Source organism: Zalophus californianus, chromosome 14 (assembly GCF_009762305.2).
Source record: "Zalophus californianus isolate mZalCal1 chromosome 14, mZalCal1.pri.v2, whole genome shotgun sequence".
Classification (NCBI taxonomy): Eukaryota; Metazoa; Chordata; class Mammalia; order Carnivora; family Otariidae; genus Zalophus; species Zalophus californianus.
Genome location: NC_045608.1, coordinates 46,016,702 through 46,035,692, shown reverse-complemented (window position 1 = coordinate 46,035,692; position 18,991 = coordinate 46,016,702). Strand labels below are relative to the sequence as shown.

Below are 18,991 nucleotides of genomic sequence, written 5' to 3'. Positions count from 1 at the left end.
CTTAGAGCTCTTGGCTAAAGTTAGCTAACTGCTGAAACATTCCTTGGCAGTGAAGAGAGCTGATTATAATTCCCAAGGATTTGGGTAACCATGTGCATATTATAAGGTTATACTCCTCAGTGCCCAGAACCAGGTATAATTTCCATCACTTATTGCTGTATCTCCCTGGAAAATAATCCTCCATTTTAGCAGAATTAACTCAGATTTTAAAATTATAGTTTCATTTTGTCCTGAAGAAATATTTTTTTTTTAATATTTTATTTATTTATTTGAGAGAGCGAGAATGAGAGAGAGAGAGCACATGAGAGGGGGGAGGGTCAGAGGGAGAAGCAGACTCCCTGCTGAGCAGGGAGCCCGATGTGGGACTCGATCCCGGGACTCCAGGATCATGACCTGAGCCGAAGGCAGTCGCTTAACCAACTGAGCCACCCAGGCGCCCCTGAAGAAATATTTTTTAAAAAAGTATTTTAAGAGGCCCCTGGGTGGCTCAGTCGGTTGAGCAACCGACTCCTTGTTCCAGCTCAGGTCATGATCTCAGGGTCCTGGGATCGAGCCCCACATCAGACTCCCCTGGGAGTCTGCTTGGGATTCTGTCTCCCTCTCCCTCTGCCCTTCCCCCCGCTTGTGCTTGCGTGCACGCTCTCTCTCATATAAATAAATCTTTAAAAAAACAAATATTTCAAGAGATGGCAAAAGCACAAAAAAGCACTACTCTTGTAGTCCCTGTTCCCACCTTGTCTCCACACAACCTGGAAAAGCATGGAAAACTCGGTTGTCTTGCATTTTATTTGCCCCAGGTAACCGTTGGAAGGTCTGACCTGTCCATGTTACGATAGCACAGGAACTGATAGTCGTGGAAAACCCTGTAAGCCAGAGAGCCCAAGTCTGATTCCTAAAGCAGCAAGTATAAACAGTTCTTCAAATGCTGTTCACCTGTCATCGGACTAGACTCCTTGGGGCACGTTCTCTCTGGGAGGGAGAAACAGTGTGCTCTTCTGTGACTGCCATTCTGTTTGCCCGATTCTCCTGCTGGTGTATAAATTAAGTGAGATCAGTGTTGCAAAGAATTTGGGAATGAAGAGTTAGAGAAGAACAAACTTGTGACAGAATCTTACTGAACCTTAAGAGACTTTTATTGCTTTGAGTAACAGACCAAGGAGAGGGGGGAATGTTGGGTCCCTTCTGCTTCTCTACCCCACCCCCTGTACCCACTTTAACTTTGAGTTTTATCTCAAATGTCACTTATTAGAGGAAGGTTTCCGTATCCTCACTGACTAGATCAGATGCCCTTAGGGTGCATCTTAGTCCTTTAGTTTCCTTAAAACCTTCATCTGTGTAATATTTGACATTTATTTATATGAGCAAAACACGCATGGCTCCCACCTTTGTGAAACTTACAGTTTATTTGAGAGGTGGGAGACACATTAATAATATATATATTATATATTATCTGACTCTGATCATTAATGGGTTAATTGAAAGATAAATCATTTTTGGATGAAACAATCTATTTTGACTTAAGATGTATAAATGTGCATTCATTTGCAAATCTCATGGGAAGGCTTTTTCTTGGCATACGGATTGTCTACTGGGTTCCCTTGAGTGTTTTCTTGCATCAACTACATCTAACGAATACCCTGTGATTTTCAGTGGAATGAGAATTTTGATACTTTGGAACAATATGAATGCAGAATTCTTCTTGATTTTTAATTATCCCCCCCCCAATCCTTTCACACTGATTTTGCCCGTATCTGTTTTGGCAGCACTGTCCCCAGTGATTCATATTTATTCTTCTCAATAGCAGCTATACTTTTTTGTTGATGTGTGGAGGAGGGAGACAGCTGTCTCTGAGAAGAGCTCCTGAGGGCCAAGACAGGGTCAGGCATCCAGCTGCTCCTGCAGGTGTCAAAATTTCCACCATCGGTGCATGGTGCTTTGGCTCTGTCCACTTAGAAGGTGGGCCCTGAGTGACATGATTGTGGAGAACACAAGCTCCCGTGCCTGGGTCACAGTGCCATGCTCGGATCCAAATGCTCACACAGCTGCTCTGTAACATTTCCCAGAAGTCTCTTTGGTCCAACTAAATCTGTGTTTATTTTTTATAGTTAAAATAATTTTTTTTTAAAAGATTTATTTATTTGAGAGAGAGCGAACGAGAGGGAGAGGGAGAGAAAGTACAAGTGGAGGGGGTGGGAGCAGCAGAGGGAAAGGGAGAAGCAAGCTGAGCAGGGAGCCCAATGCTCGGGGCTCGATCCCAGTGCCCTGGGATCATGACCTGAGCCGAAGCCAGACGCTTAACCGACTGAGCCACCCAGGTGCCCCAGTTAAAGTAATTTCTTTGTGTTTAGGGTAGAGGGTAAAGATACAAGGTGTCCTCTAGCCATGTTTTCTTTTTCACATCCATGGTCACTCAGATGCCCCGATGTCTCTTGGAGCATACGACTGGACAGGCGTTTTCTTTGTTTAAGAGGGAACAGAGCACAAATGCCTGGGGCCTCACTGAGCTCACGTCCCAGAGTACTGGGCCTGCGGCAGCTGGGCACCCTGCTATGTCACGCACTGCCCTCCTTCCCTCCTCCCCTGTGCTCCCTGCGGTGTGGGCTGCCTTCTGGTGCTCAGCGGGCCAGGGGCCTGAATCCTGTCTCCCTTGACCCTTGTGAGCTTAATGTCTAATGGGAAAGCCCTTTCCTAGAGGAATAGCAATTGCTTTGATGTTCTGCTTGGCCCATTAGGATGGAGAATGGCATCTTCCTTTCTCTGTTCACTTTTTGGGTGCGAGGGCAGACATCTGTGATTGCAGCAGGACCAGGAAGAGCAGAGAATATTCCTCAGGTAATTAGCTGCTTGGTCTGCTAAGAGAGCAAAATCATGCTGTGTTTGCAGCTTATTTATGTATAGGTCAGTGTCTCCCGTTACATCCTGAGGTCCTTGAGGGCAAAGTATGAAAGGGTGACTTAAAGCTAGGGCTTTAAAAGTCAGATGACCTGAATTCAAATTCTGCCTTTGCCATTACCAGCTCTTCTGACCACAGGCACGTTATTTAAACTCTTTATGCCTCAGTTTTCTCATTTGCACAATGGGGATAATAATAATAATATTTTCTTCATAAGGTCATTGTACAGATTTTATTTATTTATTTATTTTAAGCAAGCTCCATGCCCAGTGTGGAGCCCAGCATGGGGCTTGAACTCACGGGCCTGAGATCAAGACCTGAGCTGAGATCTAGAGTCAGACACTTACCAGCTGAGCCACCCAGGCGCCCCGTGTTGTGCAGATTTTTTAAAGACACAGCATAGAAAACACTTAGCATAGTGCCTCGTTTGTAGCAAGTGCTCAATAAATGTTAACTATGATGCTGCTGTTAATAATAATTCTGGTGCTGTCAACACCTTGCAAATTGCTGTAAATATTTGTTGAATGAATATATTCAGGAAGTAGGGTTTGGAAGCCTCACTCGAGACTAGAGACATTTTAACACCAGGTTCACTAGGGAGCTTACAAAAGCAGGTCTGATCACCGATGGAGCGCCTGCCCGTGCTAATAAAGTTAACAAAGAACATTTCTTGAGCAGGCACCATCCCAGGAGAGCAGTTCATTGAGTTATCTGGGATTATTATGTTGAATTCTGCTGGAACGCTCTCATTTATTTCTATCTATTATTAGAATAACTCTAGGGAACTGACATTAGTGGACCGAATATGTTGGTGACGGATGGGGGCAGCAAGTGATTGGTGCTCTATGTAAAAACCGGGATTTTGCTTTTCTTGAAGAGAGCAAGATTCTAAACTGCATTGAGAAAAAGCAGTTTTGGGTGTGGCCACAAATGAATCAAAGAAATGTACCCTTCAGAAGTCCTTAGAGATTCCAGGTTAACTGTGGAAAACGTCAGCACATGGCCACCCAGCTTGAGTTCTGGCATTCTTTTTATTTATTTATTTATTTTAAAGATTTTATTTATTTATTTGAGAGAGAGAGAATGAGAGATAGAGAGCATGAGAGGGAAGAGGGTCAGAGGGAGAAGCAGACTCCCTGCTGAGCAGGGAGCCTGATGCGGGACTCGATCCCGGGACTCCAGGATCATGAGCTGAACCGAAGGCAGTCGCTTAACCAACTGAGCCACCCAGGCGCCCACAGTTCTGGCATTCTTTTTAAAATTCTGTCCTTTGACACTTTCTTCCTTTTGTTGTGGTTCCATGGAGCCATTTGATACATTGCCTAGGTAAATAGTCTTTTTACATTTTTAATAATTCAGCGTGAGTTCAAAGCTTCTGGCTTCTTAAAATCCAAAGAATAATGTTCACTGCCCCTTAAAAAAAAAAAAATCAGATCTGTTCTCTCTCCCAAACTGCAGGAAGCTGTCTTCCATCTCCAGCTTGTCTCGCCCCGTTGTGGCCTGGGGAACAGGCAGGGTGGCTGGATGGTTCTGTCAGCCTCCCTCACTCTTAGTGGACACAGACGCATCACACTTCACGGGTCGCTCAGAGATATTAGACAAGCACCGTCATTGTATTTGGTGCATCCAAAGGGTCATGCCTCCCAACTATGTCTTTTGGACAGGAAATGACAGAAATATGATGGCCTCTTTCCCTCTTCCCAGATCTGATGTTTCAGCGTGGCTTCCTGCTTCGGTGCTGTTTGTGGGTATAATCTATGCTGGTTCCAGAGCATTATCCAAACTGGTAAGTGTTAGAGACTTTTTAGAGAGACAGTTTCTCTTTCCTCCTCCCCTTTGCTTTTTAACTTACTGCACCTTGAATCAGTAGGGGACACGACATCAGCTTTCATAATGGTACAGCTAGATTGGAGAACAACGTGGGGCCTTTTACCCCTCTCCCTGAATTGAGGATAACCAGGTAACAGGGTCGGGCCAACTTGTTTTACAAGATGAAGAGGCATAGATGGAGACGCAGGGAGAGAGAGAGGTGATCTGTATGGAGGCTGACACAGACAGGGCCAGTCCACTCTGCCTGAATGCAGGCTGTCCTCGGGAGCAGGGAGAGCGGGCTCAGCCTACTCCTTGCTTCTGAGGAACTGTAACCCTGCCCATTGGTGATGTGGACTGGGGGGTGCTGGGCTCAGTAGCAATGTACATGCCTGGCACAGCGTTGGTACCCAGTCTGTGGGGACACTAATAAAACAAGTGTCCCCCTGTTCTCCCACCCCAGCTGCCCGTTTGAGCTCCTCAAAGGAGGGAACTGTAAAGAATAAACTTCTTCCGGTTATGCTATATGAAAATATAAAAATTTAGTTATTTTTTCCATCAAAAGAGAATCCATTGATACGGCCATTGACGAGGGACTCAGAACGAGGTTTAAAAGTCAGTAATGCCTCTTTCTGTCTTGTCCCCTGCTTGTACTGTCTTTATCTATCATAAAATGATTGTGTTCTGACCTTTGGAAAAGTGCAAAATTTATGGAACTCTTCAGTCTTTTTATGGAAAGTCTGTTGTTATGTTGGTCCCTTCAGTCTCAGATATGAAAACATTAAAACAAACACGAAATCTGCCTACCCGCACAACAGTATTATTGTTAGGACAACCACGAAGTTTGCAAAATAGCAGTTGAGAGTTACTAGTGGTGATTAAATCATAATTTTTCTTTCATGATTCATAAGCTTGAGTCATTGGGATGATGTGTCCAATGGGGGAGAAACGTCCTGGGTGGGCCCAAGAAATGACCCACAGCACATATTGGTGCTCAGCCCAGAACCTGAGACCTGCACTGGCTTCCAGCTGCCCCTTCTTTCTGTCGGCTTCCGTGTCTGCTGCCTCGCTTTACACCTGCTGGCCTGCAGAGGGCGCTCCCCCTCGTATAGCAGAATACGGGTGTTAATAAATTAACAATGCATTCTTTTTTTTTAAGTTTTAATTCAAATTCCAGTTAGTTAACATACAGTGTAATATTAGTTTCAGGTGTAGAATGTAGTGATTCAACACTTCATACAACACCCGGTGCTCGTCACAACAGGTGACTTACTTAATCCCCATCACCAATAGAACCCATCCCCTCATCCCCCTTCCCTCTGGTAACCAGCAGTGTGTTCTCTACAGTTAAGAGTCTGTTTCTTGGTTTGCCTCTCTTCTTTTCACCTCCTATGTTCGTTCATTTGAAAAACAATGTATTCTTGTTCAGAGGCTTTGAAAATTTCCTATAGGATCTGGATAGTTATAGACGCCATAATTTTGAAGTTTGAATAACTATTGTTGTGCTAATAATAACATTTTTTGTTTGTACAGTGCTTTTTCTGTATGTTTCCATAGTGATTTCCTCTGTATCTTTTTATGTGATTCTCAGTCACCTGACAGGCAGCGGATGAAGCAGATGTTAATCAGCTGACAGAGGAAGGAACTCAGGTGTGGAAAGTCTTGGTAACCTGCCTCTAGCCCCAGCTCGTGGTAGCTCCTCTGACTCCAGACCTTTTGCCTTTTCAGATTTGTCTCCTTAGGGCCAGCGTATGTGGATTTTAGAATAGCCCAGGGTAGAGTAGTCAGGCGGAACTTTAGACTCGTTTAGTTACAAGTTACAGAAAGCTCATAAACTAGTCTAAGCAAAAAGGAAATGAACTAGTTCACAGAATTGAAAAGCTGTAGATCAGGCATGGCTTGATCCAGAGGTTCCAATGACATTCTCAGAACCCAGTTTCTGTCTCTCTTTTAGTTCTGCTCTTGTCTTTGCTCCGTTTCACAGCCAGGCTCTCCCCTCATGGGTGTTGTTGACTCTAGGCTCACATCCTTAAACATGAAGTGTAATGGAAAGAGACTCTTCCTTGTAGCTCCTGCAGGAACCTCAGGATTCACTCTGAATACACCAGTAGGGCCACTGCCCTTCCCAGGTCTGAAAGCTCACTAGGAAGATGGAATTATGCTGATTGGTCGTCCCTGGATACGGGTGTTCCCGGACCATTCACTGTGGCTGCAGAGACTCGGAGCACTGTTTGGCCAGCCCTGCTCAGACAGGATCCCTGTCTGGATCCCGTAGACTGAGAGAGGGGGTGGCAGATCCTTGATATTGGGATGCTTCACCAAAAGAAGGGCTAAGGTTACTAGGTAGCCTAAAATCCCTCAGAAGTCCATTGTAAAGGTCAGTCCAGTACATTCTCAGGCAGATGGGGAGTTCTGTAACCAAGAACACTGCTTCTCAGAGGGTGATCCACACATGGTGGTGTCAGTCTGTGAGCTCTGTTAGTTGTCCATAAGGAGATTGTGCCAGAGTGTATATCAACTTTGGCACTAAACACACTGTTTAGTTGAGCTGACGTTTTTTTTTTCATAGCAAGACTTTTTGAAGAAGGAAGCAGTGCCCTGATTTACCTTCTGGCTTGAGCTCCTTATTTTGGGGGAGGACTGGTACTATCAGTGGCCCTGGCCTAGGGCACAGCCTTCTTTAAAGGGTAAGAAGAAGCTGCTGCAATTCAAACTCTTTGAACAAAGGAAAACAACCCAAACCCAAATATACCCAATTAGAGTGGGAGGAGTATAGAAAAGAGACACTCATTATTGTTTCTGAGTGAAATAACAACCCAGCATCTTTTCTTTGTTTTCTGAGTTTTTTGTTTTTACATAGTTGCTTACAAATTTATAGAGTGTGTTAAACACGAGGCACTCATACAGCTTGTGTTAGATAGAAAACAGGCATCAATATGCTGGTGCCAAGCTGTCAGTTTAATGAATCCACAAGGAATTGGGGGAAAGTGCTCCGTTAAAAGCCGTGGGTGTATTGTTATGCAGAACACTTTCGAGGGAGTTCTGCTCCATAAAGCCCTCCTTTATCTGACAAGATTTTGAAGCTCTCTTCTTCTGATGTGCAACTCCTAAGAGGAAGCAGATTTAACTCTGTAAAGGCGCAGCAGGGAAAATTCTTTACTGAATTTTCCACCTCACAACCAAATGATGTACAGAGTTAAGGGAAGGGGGTTATTCTTGGGGCTATCCATTCAGCAAATATTTATCAGGGATCTACTGTGTGCTAGGTGCTTAAAGACAAATAAGAGATGGTTCCTGACCTTGAGGTGTTAGTATGTGCCAGGCACTTTCCATCGCCCCTCTTCATGACATATGAAGTCAGACTTAATTACTCCCACTTACAGATGAGAAAACTGAGATCCAAATTATTTGGCCAAGGTCAACAACGCATAAATGTTAAAGCGGAGGTGCAAACCCAAGCCTATCCAACCACAACAGTTCACCTCCAAAAGTTACCCTTTTTCCTCCTTAAATCACATCAACCAGGGGAGATCAGCCCATGAGGACTGGGCTGTGGGGAGTGGAGAGGAACCGTGTATTTGCTGTCCCTTCTACTTGGGCTAATTTGGGTCAGCTTCTCCAGCTATCCTATGCTGAATAAGGTCAGTGATGATGGTTCTGATGGCGTGAGTGTCAGTCTTTGGAGGGTCAGTACAACCTCGACCGGTCATTAATACTCTTGTTGTAATTTCCCAGCCGAAGCCTGGTCAGCTAGACAGGATTGTCTCAAAGCCTGTGCTGGTGAGTGTTTAGAACAGATGTGCAAAGTCAGACATTAGTGAGCTTGCCAGTGAGAGGCCATCCTGGTGTTGGTGATCTGGCCGCTCAAACCATGTTGTTTTCTTGCTTCGGAAGCCAGGGTCCATCGTTGCAGGACTCTGCAAATCCAAGTTAAGGCATCTTGACAGGACTGCTCTTGATTTCTCACCCAGCTCTTTGATCTTGGTCCTTCCCTATCTGCTTGTCAGGGTTTGTCTTCCACGGGCATGACATTCACTCCGCACGTTGCGATGGAGATTGGATGGGGTGTTGGTGAGGAAACGCACATGGATAATTAGACCCAGATGGAGCAAATTAGTTAGGCAAACTGGAGCCCATGAGTCCCCTCCCCATTTGTTTGGCTCGAATATTACATAAAGGAACTTGGATCTGCAAAGGAAAAGAATGTCATTGTTGATGTAAAATGGAGACTCTTCCTCTTATGTTCACTGTTACTGCTCATTTGAGGCAGCTCTCTTTTATGTTGTTTTCTTACCAGAGCTCGCTAGAGTCCATTTGCAAGGATTACTCTTTAAGGTGTAGGCTCAGTGGCAAAAGAGTAAACCCTCCCTCAGGATTTTAGTTATCTTCTTGCTCCATCTAAAGATGACATTCTCAGGGTGCCTGGGTGGTTTAGTCAGTTAAGTATCTGACTCGATTTCGGCTTAGGTCATGATCTCAGGCTCATGAGATCGAGGCTCTGCACTCAGTGGAGAGTCTGCTTGGGATTCTCTCCCTCAGCACCCCCCCCGCTCTCTCTTTCTCTAAAATAATAAGTAAAAAAATAAATTTTTAAAGATGACGTTCTCCATAACCCTTATAAAATGACTTATTAAAACAGCTCTGAGGGGAAAACTTTACGACATTAGATTTGGCAATGATTTCTTGGATACAACACCAAAGACACAGGCAACAAAAGAAAAAAATAGATAAATTGGACTTCATCAAAATGTAAAACTTTGGTGTACCAAAGGCCACTATCAACAGAGTAAAAAAGCAACCCACTGAATGGGAGAAAGTATTTGCAAATCATTTATCTGATAAGGGATGTGGAAATAAAATTTTAGGCCCAAGATGGAGCTCCTCCTCTCTGGGGTGCTACATCAGGAAAGCAAACTTTAGCATTCCTGGAAATGCCCCACTTGACCAGAAACACAGTACATCCAGACAACCAATCCCAAAACGCCAAGGCAACTCTGGGATCTATACTTACTTCCTTGTTCCTTGATCATCCTAAAGAAGGCCAGCTATGCCATCCCAGCCAATCAAAGCTTTTCCCTGTTGCCACTTCTCATGCTTCATAAAACTCAGTCTTGTCCAGCACCCCTTGGGAGGAGGGCTCCACTGCTTCTGGGGCACCATACTCTTCCAATGCAAGAGTTGTTTTCCCTTGAATAAAGGGCATCAAACTTGTTACTAAATTGTTTTAGTTTTGTCATTCAGCGGGGATTAATATCCAGAATATAGAGATAAGTCCTCAACTCAACAACGAAAACCAACCTAATTCAAAAATGGCCAACAGACTCGAATAGACACTTCTTCAAAGAAGATATACAGATGGCTGATAAGCCCAGGAAAATATGCTCAGCATCATTAATCATTAGGGAAATGCAAATCAAAACCATAAGGAGATACTACTTCATACCCATTAGGATGGCTGTCCTCAAAAAACCAGAAAATAACCAGTGTTGGGAAGGATGTGGAGAAATTGGAACCGTTGGGCACCATAGTTGGGAATCTAAACTGGTGCAACTGCTCTAGAAAACACTAGGATGGTTCCTCAAAAAATTAAAAATAAACTTACTGTATGATCCAGCAATTTCACTTCTGGGCTTATACCCCCCAAAAAATTGAAAGCACGGAGTTGAACAGATATTTGTACCCCTGTGTTCATGGTAGCATTATTTACAATAGCCAAAAGTTGGAAGCAACCCAAGTGTCCACGGATCGGGGAATGGATAAACAAAATGTGGCAAATGCATGCCATGGAATATTATTTAACCTTAAGAAGGAAGGCAATTCTGACACATGTGACACCGTGGATGAACTTTGAGGACATCGTGTTAAGTGAAATGAGCCAGTCACGAAAGGACAAATACTGTCTGATTCCACATCTGTGAGGTGCTTAGAGTAGTCAGAATCATAGAGGCAGAAAGCAGAATGGTGCTTGCCAGGGACTGGAGGGAGGAGAGAATGAGGAGTTAGTATTTAATGGGGACAGTGTTTGAATTTTGCAAATTGAAAGCGTTCTGGTGGTGATAGTTGCACAACACTGTGAATGTACTTAATACCACTGAACTGTACAGCTAAAAATGGTTAAAATGGTAACTTTTATGTGTATATTTTACCTCAATTTAAAAGTATTTATTAAAAACAAACAAACAAACAAACAAACCCTGGACTCTGATAGAGGTTTTCTTGAGGATTATATGAAGAGGAGGGGATGATAACAGGTTCTCATTTGCTTTGCTCAGAATTCTTTTGGGCACCGTAGAATATGTACATTTGGTTTAACTCATTCATTTCTATGCACCTGGGTAAAAAGTATGAGAAAAAGAACAATTCACTGAGAGTAGGCCAGTTTGTCCTCTGTTCGGGCCTGTACATTTATGCTCCAAAGTGAAATGAGCTGGAACAAGCTGCCATCCCCTGAACCTTTTCTTATGCCCAGGCATCTCACCATCAAGGTGGAAGAACCCCTGGTATTTTTTAAAATGTCACAGTAAGGTCCATAAGACACAGGCCAGCTACTTTAGGTGATGAACAAATGAACGACAGAGATGGCCTCCAAACTCATCCTGGAGATAACATTGCTAAGAGGGGAGTCTGGTCCTCTGCACTCAAGGGCTTTGCATGTAATGACAGAATCGTAAGATTAATGTAAATAAACACTTAAATTTAACTCACGCAAGTCAACTTATGAATGTATTCATGGATATGGACATATACTTATTCGAATACCTCACCATCTTCCACAAAGGATGGGTGGTGGCTTAAAAGAATAATTAAAATAAGATAGACATTTTTTTAAGTAGGCTCCACACCCAGCATGGAGCCCAACACAGGGCCTGAACTCACAACCCTGAGATCAAGACCTGAGCTGAGATCAAGGGGCAAATGCTTGACTGACTGAGCCACCCAGGCGCCCCAAAACAGACATTTTTTTATGAACAGAATTTTACAAGAAATCTAGGTACAGAATAACCGAAGAACTAGATGAGGCCACAGAGAGACTTAGCACATAGAAATTTATGCTGTAATATCCTACAAAATAATGCAGTCGGGGCCTGAATTCAATTTTTGGCATTCTGTAGGCAAATAAAAAAGTTACAAGACTTGGGGAATCTGCTTCTCCGTCTGCCCCTCCCCCTGCTCATGTGGGTTCTCTCTGTCTCTCAAATAAATAAATAAAATCTTTTTAAAAATAAAAAATAAAGAAGTTACAGGACTCTCATGCTTGTAAGATAAGAGCAGAGGTCATTGCTACACCTGTTAGGCGGAGCATAACATAGCAGTGTTGACTCACTATGTTGTACACCCAAAACTAATGTAACATTGTGTGTCAGTGATCTTCAGATTTAAAAAGTTGCAAGAAAAACAAGAGTGAGGTCATAGCTGAAGAAGAGCAAAGCTTCCTTGCTTTCAGGTTCTGAGTCCTCAAAAACTGTAGGCTGGGCCACCTAGTGAGGTAGGGTCTTTAATAACACCCTAATAACAAACACAGTGACAACCTGGTTTCCTAGGGTTCTTAGAGCATTTCTGGATGCATGATAAAATAGAAAAGTTCAATAGGAGCAGTTGTCTGGGCCTAAAACTGCTACTCTGCGTATCTGGCTCCCTTCACGGGCTGCCCTCAGGCAACCCTCCAGAAATACTGTTTCCCGCGTGCATGCTTTTGATAAAAATTGGGTAGCCAACAGGTCAGGCCTGGAGTGCAATTATTCTCTCTTGTAGATTAAGCCCACACCTACATATTGAAAAATCACCCAAAACGAAGATAGGATTGACATTCTTTAACCAAAATTAAGAAGCTGACCCAGGACTCTGCTTGGAAAAGGGAGGCGTCAGTGTCTGCAGAGTGACCCAAGACCGTGCCTATGGACAGGGCCAGGATTTTCCATAGACAACTGTTCTAACTCAGGCCCAACACCTGAACAAATAACAAAGCCTCAAAATTTCCATTCTGGAAAGCATGAGAATAATGAAAAATTTTAAGTACTAGATACCAACTTCTCTTCACAACCAGAGAAAAATGTCCAATGGTACATGGTAAGATGTTGGAATTTTAAGCTAATGCAGTCTAAGAAAAATTAGTTGCAAACTGTGCCCCTAAGTAACTAAATGAATTGGCCCTCAGTGTAGTTGAATTTGATTAATTACATTTTGTGTTAAAAATGATGATATGGGCTTTATAGTAGTTGATCTTGACCATTTTTCCTGATGAAAGATGGTAGGACCTCAACCAGGTGGTTGAGGCCATTCCTAGAGCCCTGACAACGTGGAAGAACATACTTATGTTTCTGTTCTCTTTAGCAGCAAGTAAGTATATAGATTTTCTAAAAGTGGTTTTCAGATTATCAAGAGGCAGGTTAAAAAAGAGAACCAAAATATATTCCTTCATTATCTCATCTGCATAGTGGGGATGTTAATAGTATCTACTTCATAGAGTTATGACAATGAGGTATGCAAAAGCAGTTAGAATAGCAGCTAGCACATAATAAGCATTCAATATATCTTAGTTATTATCATGGCTATTAGAATTTCTCAGAACTTTTGTCTGATTTGACATAAGTACTGCTGAGCCTCACTCCATAAGATAACAAAGGGCAGGTTTTCTGTCTTTGTTTTCTTTAAAAGGCAGGTTTTCTAAAAGAATCAATCACTCGAGGGTCTCCTGAATGGATAGCACAGTTCACAGACTGGGACTTGTACAGAGTTAGAGGCCAAGAAAAATCAGTAATTAAAGTTTGCGAACTGCGTTAATAGTTGTTTTTCATAGATCTCTATGGAGGCTGAGATCGTCAATTGTAGAATTACTGTTTCTGAAACCTGCTAGCTTCTCAGTGGAAAAATGGCTTGAGAAATCCAGATTTAAATTTGTTAGAGCAGAAATGGAAACTATCCTTTAAAACATGTCACAGAGTTTACTGAGTTCATGTAGTTTAGGTCATACCAGTGTTCTTACTGGAGGAAGCAGACTGGTGGGATTTGGAACACACCACTCCTACTGGACTTTGTGGACAGTTGTAGGGCCAGGAAGGTTACCCTGGGGGACTTGCTGTAATTGGGGTATCATGGTATCGAGGTTAGGAGCATGGACTCTACAGTTAGAGAAGCCTGGATGGGAGCCACAGCTCTTGGCCCCGAGCCAGCCGTGAGCACTCAGCAAGTTGCCTCATCTTCTAAGTATTAGGCTCCTTTCTATAAATCAAGGTAATAGCGCCCACTAATTGAGTTGTTGGAAGGAGATTTAAATAAGAGAACGCAATTAAAATAATTAGCACTGTGTCCAACACATTGTTGGTAGCTCTCATTAGTGTACTTGAAAACCAATTCTCTGTGTATCGATAGATCCTTTTCCAGAATGTGATCAGAGCAGGGCCTAGGGAGATTGAAAACCTAGTCACAGTTTATTAAAATTGAGAAAATTAGCCTCTTTGAGGTCTGGAGTTAGGGTCTAGAGTTCCTAAATCTGGTCTCCTTACTGGCTTTATAGTCAAGGAGGCAAAAGCGTTTTTAAAAAGGTCTTAATTTTAAATAAATAACATCCAAGTCACCCTTTTGTATTCATTTTCATGTATACATAATTAACCTGTCCAAGATTTTTTTTTCTATCTTCTTAAGCCAAGAACTGGAAGGCCAGGCCCTAAGTTTGCCAAACATAGGCCTAATGGATAAAGCCAGTGAAAAAAAATCTCTTTAACGATCTTAAAACACATAAAAATTAATTCAAAATATAAAAATTTAAGAGGAATAAAAAGCACAAAAGATAAATGAAAAAATTAGGAAATAATAAAAATAAAGTATGATTTTTTTTAACTTCACTTTTTTTTATTTTAATTCCAGTGTGGTCAACATACCATGTTGTATTAGTTTCAGGTGGACGATGTAGTGATTCAACAATCCCATATATCAGCTGGTGCTCATTACAGGTGCACTCCTTAATCTCCATCACCTATTTCCCTCATCCCCTGCCCCCACCTCCCCTCTGGTAACCATTAGTTTGTTCTTTGTAGTTAAGAGTCTGATTCTAGGTTTGTCTCTCTTTTTTCACCCTTTGTTTTGTTTCTTAAATTCCACATGTGAGTGAAATCATGGTATTTGTCTCTCTGACTGACTTATCTCCCTTAGCATTATACTCTCTAGCTCCATCCGTGTTGTTGCAAATGACAAGATTTCATTCTTTTTGATGGCTGAATAATATTCCATTGTATATATATACACCACCTCTTTATCTAGTCATCTATCAATGGGCACTTAGGCTGCTTCCATAATTTAGCTATTGTAAATAATGCTGCTATAAACATTGGGGTGCATATGTCTCTTTGAATTAATGTTTTTGTATTTTTTGGGTAAATACCCAGTAGTGTGATGGCTGGATCATAGAGCAATTCTATTGTTAACTTTTTGAGGCACCTCGGTACTGTTTTCCACAGTGGCTGCACCAGTTTGCATTCCCAACAACAGTGCACGAGGTTTCCTTTTTCTCTACATCCTCGCCAACACCTGTTGTTTCTTGTCTTCTTGAGTTTAGCCATTCTGACAGGTGTGAGGTGGTATCTCATCGTAGTTCTGATTTGCATTTCCCTGATGATGAGTGATGTTGAGTGTCTTTTCATGTGTCTGTGGCCATCTGTAGGTCTTTAGAGAAATGTCTGTTCATGTCATCTGCCCATTTTTAATTGGATTGTTTAATTTTAAAGTATGGTTTATTATTATTTATTTTTATAAAGTATAATTTTAAAAGGAAAAAAACAGTTTGAGTTGCACTTTTGGTGAAAGATAAATTAAGAGTAGAAAACGTTACAAAGGCAGGAAAATGGAATGCAAGAACTCCAAAAGAAATAAAACAGTGCAAGTTAGAACAAAATACTAAAATAGGGCAGAGCTACAAAGTTATGAGTTTTAAAAACAAGGTAAAAATATATGCTCCGAAAAGATAAAGAATAGATCCATCTGGAAGTAGGCGAGCAGCATGATCTTAAGTGGGTCCTCCAAGCTGGAACAGTTTCCCTGCTCAGGGTCCTCTGTCAAGGCTGCTGAGGGTGGGCCACATGTTAAAACTGACCATCTTTCACGCAGAGCTCCCGAACCACTCATCTAGGTCCTTTAGCTACTTCTGTCATTCCTCCCAGGTGCTCTGGGTCGTAGCTATTGTTACCCCCATACAGAGGAGCAAACTAAGGTTTGCCTCTGCTTGGTTTCACCTGTGCTCGGTCTTTTTCTGTCTTTCAGGAAATATTGCCATCATCATCAACAACAGAGACCATAACAAAATCCCATGCCCTTTAATCCTTCCTGCTCATCGGGTCAAGATTAGCCACCAAATTAGGAGAGACAGCCATTCTTAGCGAATAACCTAGTGATCGTAAATGTAACTTAATAACTCTCTGGAGTATTAGGGTTTTTTTAATATCTTTATCCCCCTCCCGTTTTTTTGTTATTGTTGTTGTTCCACAGTTGATCCTGGTTATTCAGATATTTACCTCAGTTCAGTCTCCTAAATAATTCCTTACTGTGGACACTGCATTTTCATTGCCACTACCAAGTTTAGGCTGCAGTCTTGCCATTCCTTGTATTAGCTTCCCATGGCCCCTGTACCAAATGACCACACATCAGGTGGCTTAAAGCAGCAGAAACTTATTCTCTTCAGTTGTGGAGACCAGAAGTCTGAAATCAGCATTATTGTGCCCAAATCAGGGTGTGGGAGCAGGGGCTACAGCGCGCTCCGGAGGCTCTGGGGGAGAATCCAAGTCCTTGGCTCCTGCAGCTTCTGGCGGCTGCTAGCATTTCTTGGCTTGTGGCTGCATCACTGCAGTCCCTGGCTCTGTGGTCATGTCGCTTCCCCCTCTGTGTGTGTCAGATCTCTTTCTCTGACAAATACATGTGTTTGCATTTAGGGCCTCCCCAGATAACCCAGAGCAAACTCCCCACCTCAAGTTCTGCACTTAATCACAATTGCAAAGACCCCTTTTTGCCATGTTGGGTGACATTCACAGGTCCTGGGGATTAGAGTGTGACTGTCTTGCAGGGGCCCATTTTTCAGTCTGCCACAGCCCTAGACTTTCCCAGCCGTCTCTGCCTTCTGTCCTCTACTGGGAGCCCAAGTTCCTTTAAACATGCAGATCAAATCATGTCACTGCCTTGAAACTCTTCAGCGGCTCCTTGGCTCTTGGCACTGTCCTGACTCTGATATGGCCTGATGACCTCTCCCCAGCTTCTCGCTTCACGGTCTGCTGCTCAGCCCCACCCCTACCCCCACCCCTGTTCCCGGAGGAGTGGGTTCACTTTCACCTGGACTGCAGCACCCTCTGCCTCCTCTGGTTTGGCACACTCCAGTTTGTCATTCCGTTCTCATTTAGCCTCTGGACCTCACTTCCTCTGCCCACGTGGGGTAGGTGCGCCTTTTTGCATATCCCACGAGAGCTCTTACCTCGATAGGGACAGTCTCCCTATCACATATCCACCCTGGGCACGGGATGTGTTTCCTGCATCTGGCGCGGTGCCTGACATGCAGTAGGTGCTTAATAAATATGTGTTGAGCCTCTACGTCCGCCTTGCCAAGAATAATACTACAACAGAGAGCACTAATCCATGCGGAAGAGTTTTTGCTGGAGAGGATTGTAAATGTGGATGCCAGAAGTTCCCACGGATCGTTATTTTTAAGCAGAAATCAAGTATTATGTAATTATGGGATCAAAGAAAACATTTTCATGCTTATTACATTCTGTTTTCTTTCAGGCCATTCCTGTGTTTCTCACTTTGCATAATGTAGCTGAAGTTATCCTCTGTGGGCACCAGATGTGTTTTCGGAAAGAGGTAAATGGTAATGCAAAATGCTAGTTTCGCTTCCCTTGCTTTAAATTTCAAAGATGCACCTTTTCTTATGGCCCAAATTAGTGTCTACCTTGTCTTGCCATCTGTTTCCTGACAGTGGTCATGACTGCCTGGCAGTCATCCCTCATTTCAAGGATCATGTTTTCGACATCCCTTCGGTTCATCAGGCTTATGTGGGGATGCTCGTGGATCTGAACGGTGCTCAGCTGCAGCTCAGGGCAGAGTGAGCACCTTGGGATACAAGGAGGAGTTTACTGTGGGCCGAGGAGGGGTGGTGGGGGGCAGCCTTCCCGCCCGCAGCTCATCCCAGGGCCGCGGGGAAACGTATCGCAGAGCCTTGCATAGGGTGCTGGGAGCATCAGCCCACCCTGGGCGAGTTCCCTTTGCTTCCCAAGCCCAGCTCTGCGTCACACCAGTTGGAGCAAGTGTCTTCACCTTCTGTGCCTCCCCCTGGGAAAGGGGGATGGTAATGACACCCAGCTCCTACAGTTGTTGGGAGGACACAGCGAGGCACCCGTGTGAAGTGTATCCAGCGGTTTCTGGCGCAGAGTAGGTGCTCTGTACATGTTTGCTATATTTATTAACACTATTAGTGGTGGTTTTAATTTGGTTCCTCTCTTGGGAGTTCTTTCTTTCTAATGAAATCTGCCCTTTCGAAATGGTTTCGAAATCTGGAACTTTTCAACTAGAGAGGCTAGTTGGTCATTCAGGCAGCTCACTTCTTACAGGTGTGCAGGAGAGAGAGGTGTCCTTCCCATGGCCGAGGCCCCTCCGCACACCTGTGCGCCCTGTCATCCCATGGACTGACTGCCTCTTCTGGCCTGGAGAGCTAACCTCTCTCCGTCTCTGCTGCCTTTCTTCCCTCAGCCCACAGACACTCTCCGTGTTCTCAGGCCCCCAAGGACGGAGCAGGCCCTGGGAGACTCGCTCACCCTACCCCAGCTCTGGAAGGCTGTTTCTGAAACCATGCCAGCGGGCTCCCTCGCCTGTGCACCCCTCCACCCCTGCCCCACCGCATCCTTGCCCTCCCCCAGCACAGTGCCTGAGGGAGGGTTGGCTTCAGAGCTGTCCATGGCCTTGTGGCCTTCTCGCCTGCAGCCTGCTCCTGCCCCCACCATTACCCTGAAGTTGCTCTGGCTGAAGTCACTGGGGCCTGCATTGATGCGACTCTGTTGGCCTTTTACACCATTCGTCACCAGGTTCACCGCTGCCTTCCCTTGAGTCTCTTGGCCCCCGTGACCTGCTGATTCTCTTCCCCAGTCTCCGGCTCTTCCTCCTTCCTTCGTCTGCCCTACAGGGTCTCCCAGGGCTCTGTGTCAGGTGCCCTTTGTTCCCATGCACACACTTTCTGGACAGTCTCATCCACGCCCGTGGCAGCATCCCCCTCAGTTCCCCGGGGACTCCTGTGCCCCATATCCAGCCCAGACCTCTCTC

At 44.0% G+C, this 18,991-nt stretch overlaps 1 protein-coding gene across 4 annotated transcripts in view; it reads left to right on the top strand.

Moving 5' to 3' along the window:
• The window catches only part of TMEM241 (transmembrane protein 241), a 116,541-nt gene that overhangs the window by 20,054 nt on the left and 77,496 nt on the right, over window positions 1-18,991 (top strand). For 3 of the 4 annotated variants that reach the window (XM_027576855.2, XM_027576854.2, XM_027576856.1), the window contains exons 4-5: window positions 4,598-4,679; window positions 17,462-17,539. In XM_027576855.2, the coding sequence (XP_027432656.1) occupies window positions 4,598-4,679; window positions 17,462-17,539 (160 nt within the window). The remainder of the gene's footprint in view (window positions 1-4,597; window positions 4,680-17,461; window positions 17,540-18,991) is intronic. The other variant, XM_027576857.2, reaches the window with a different exon arrangement.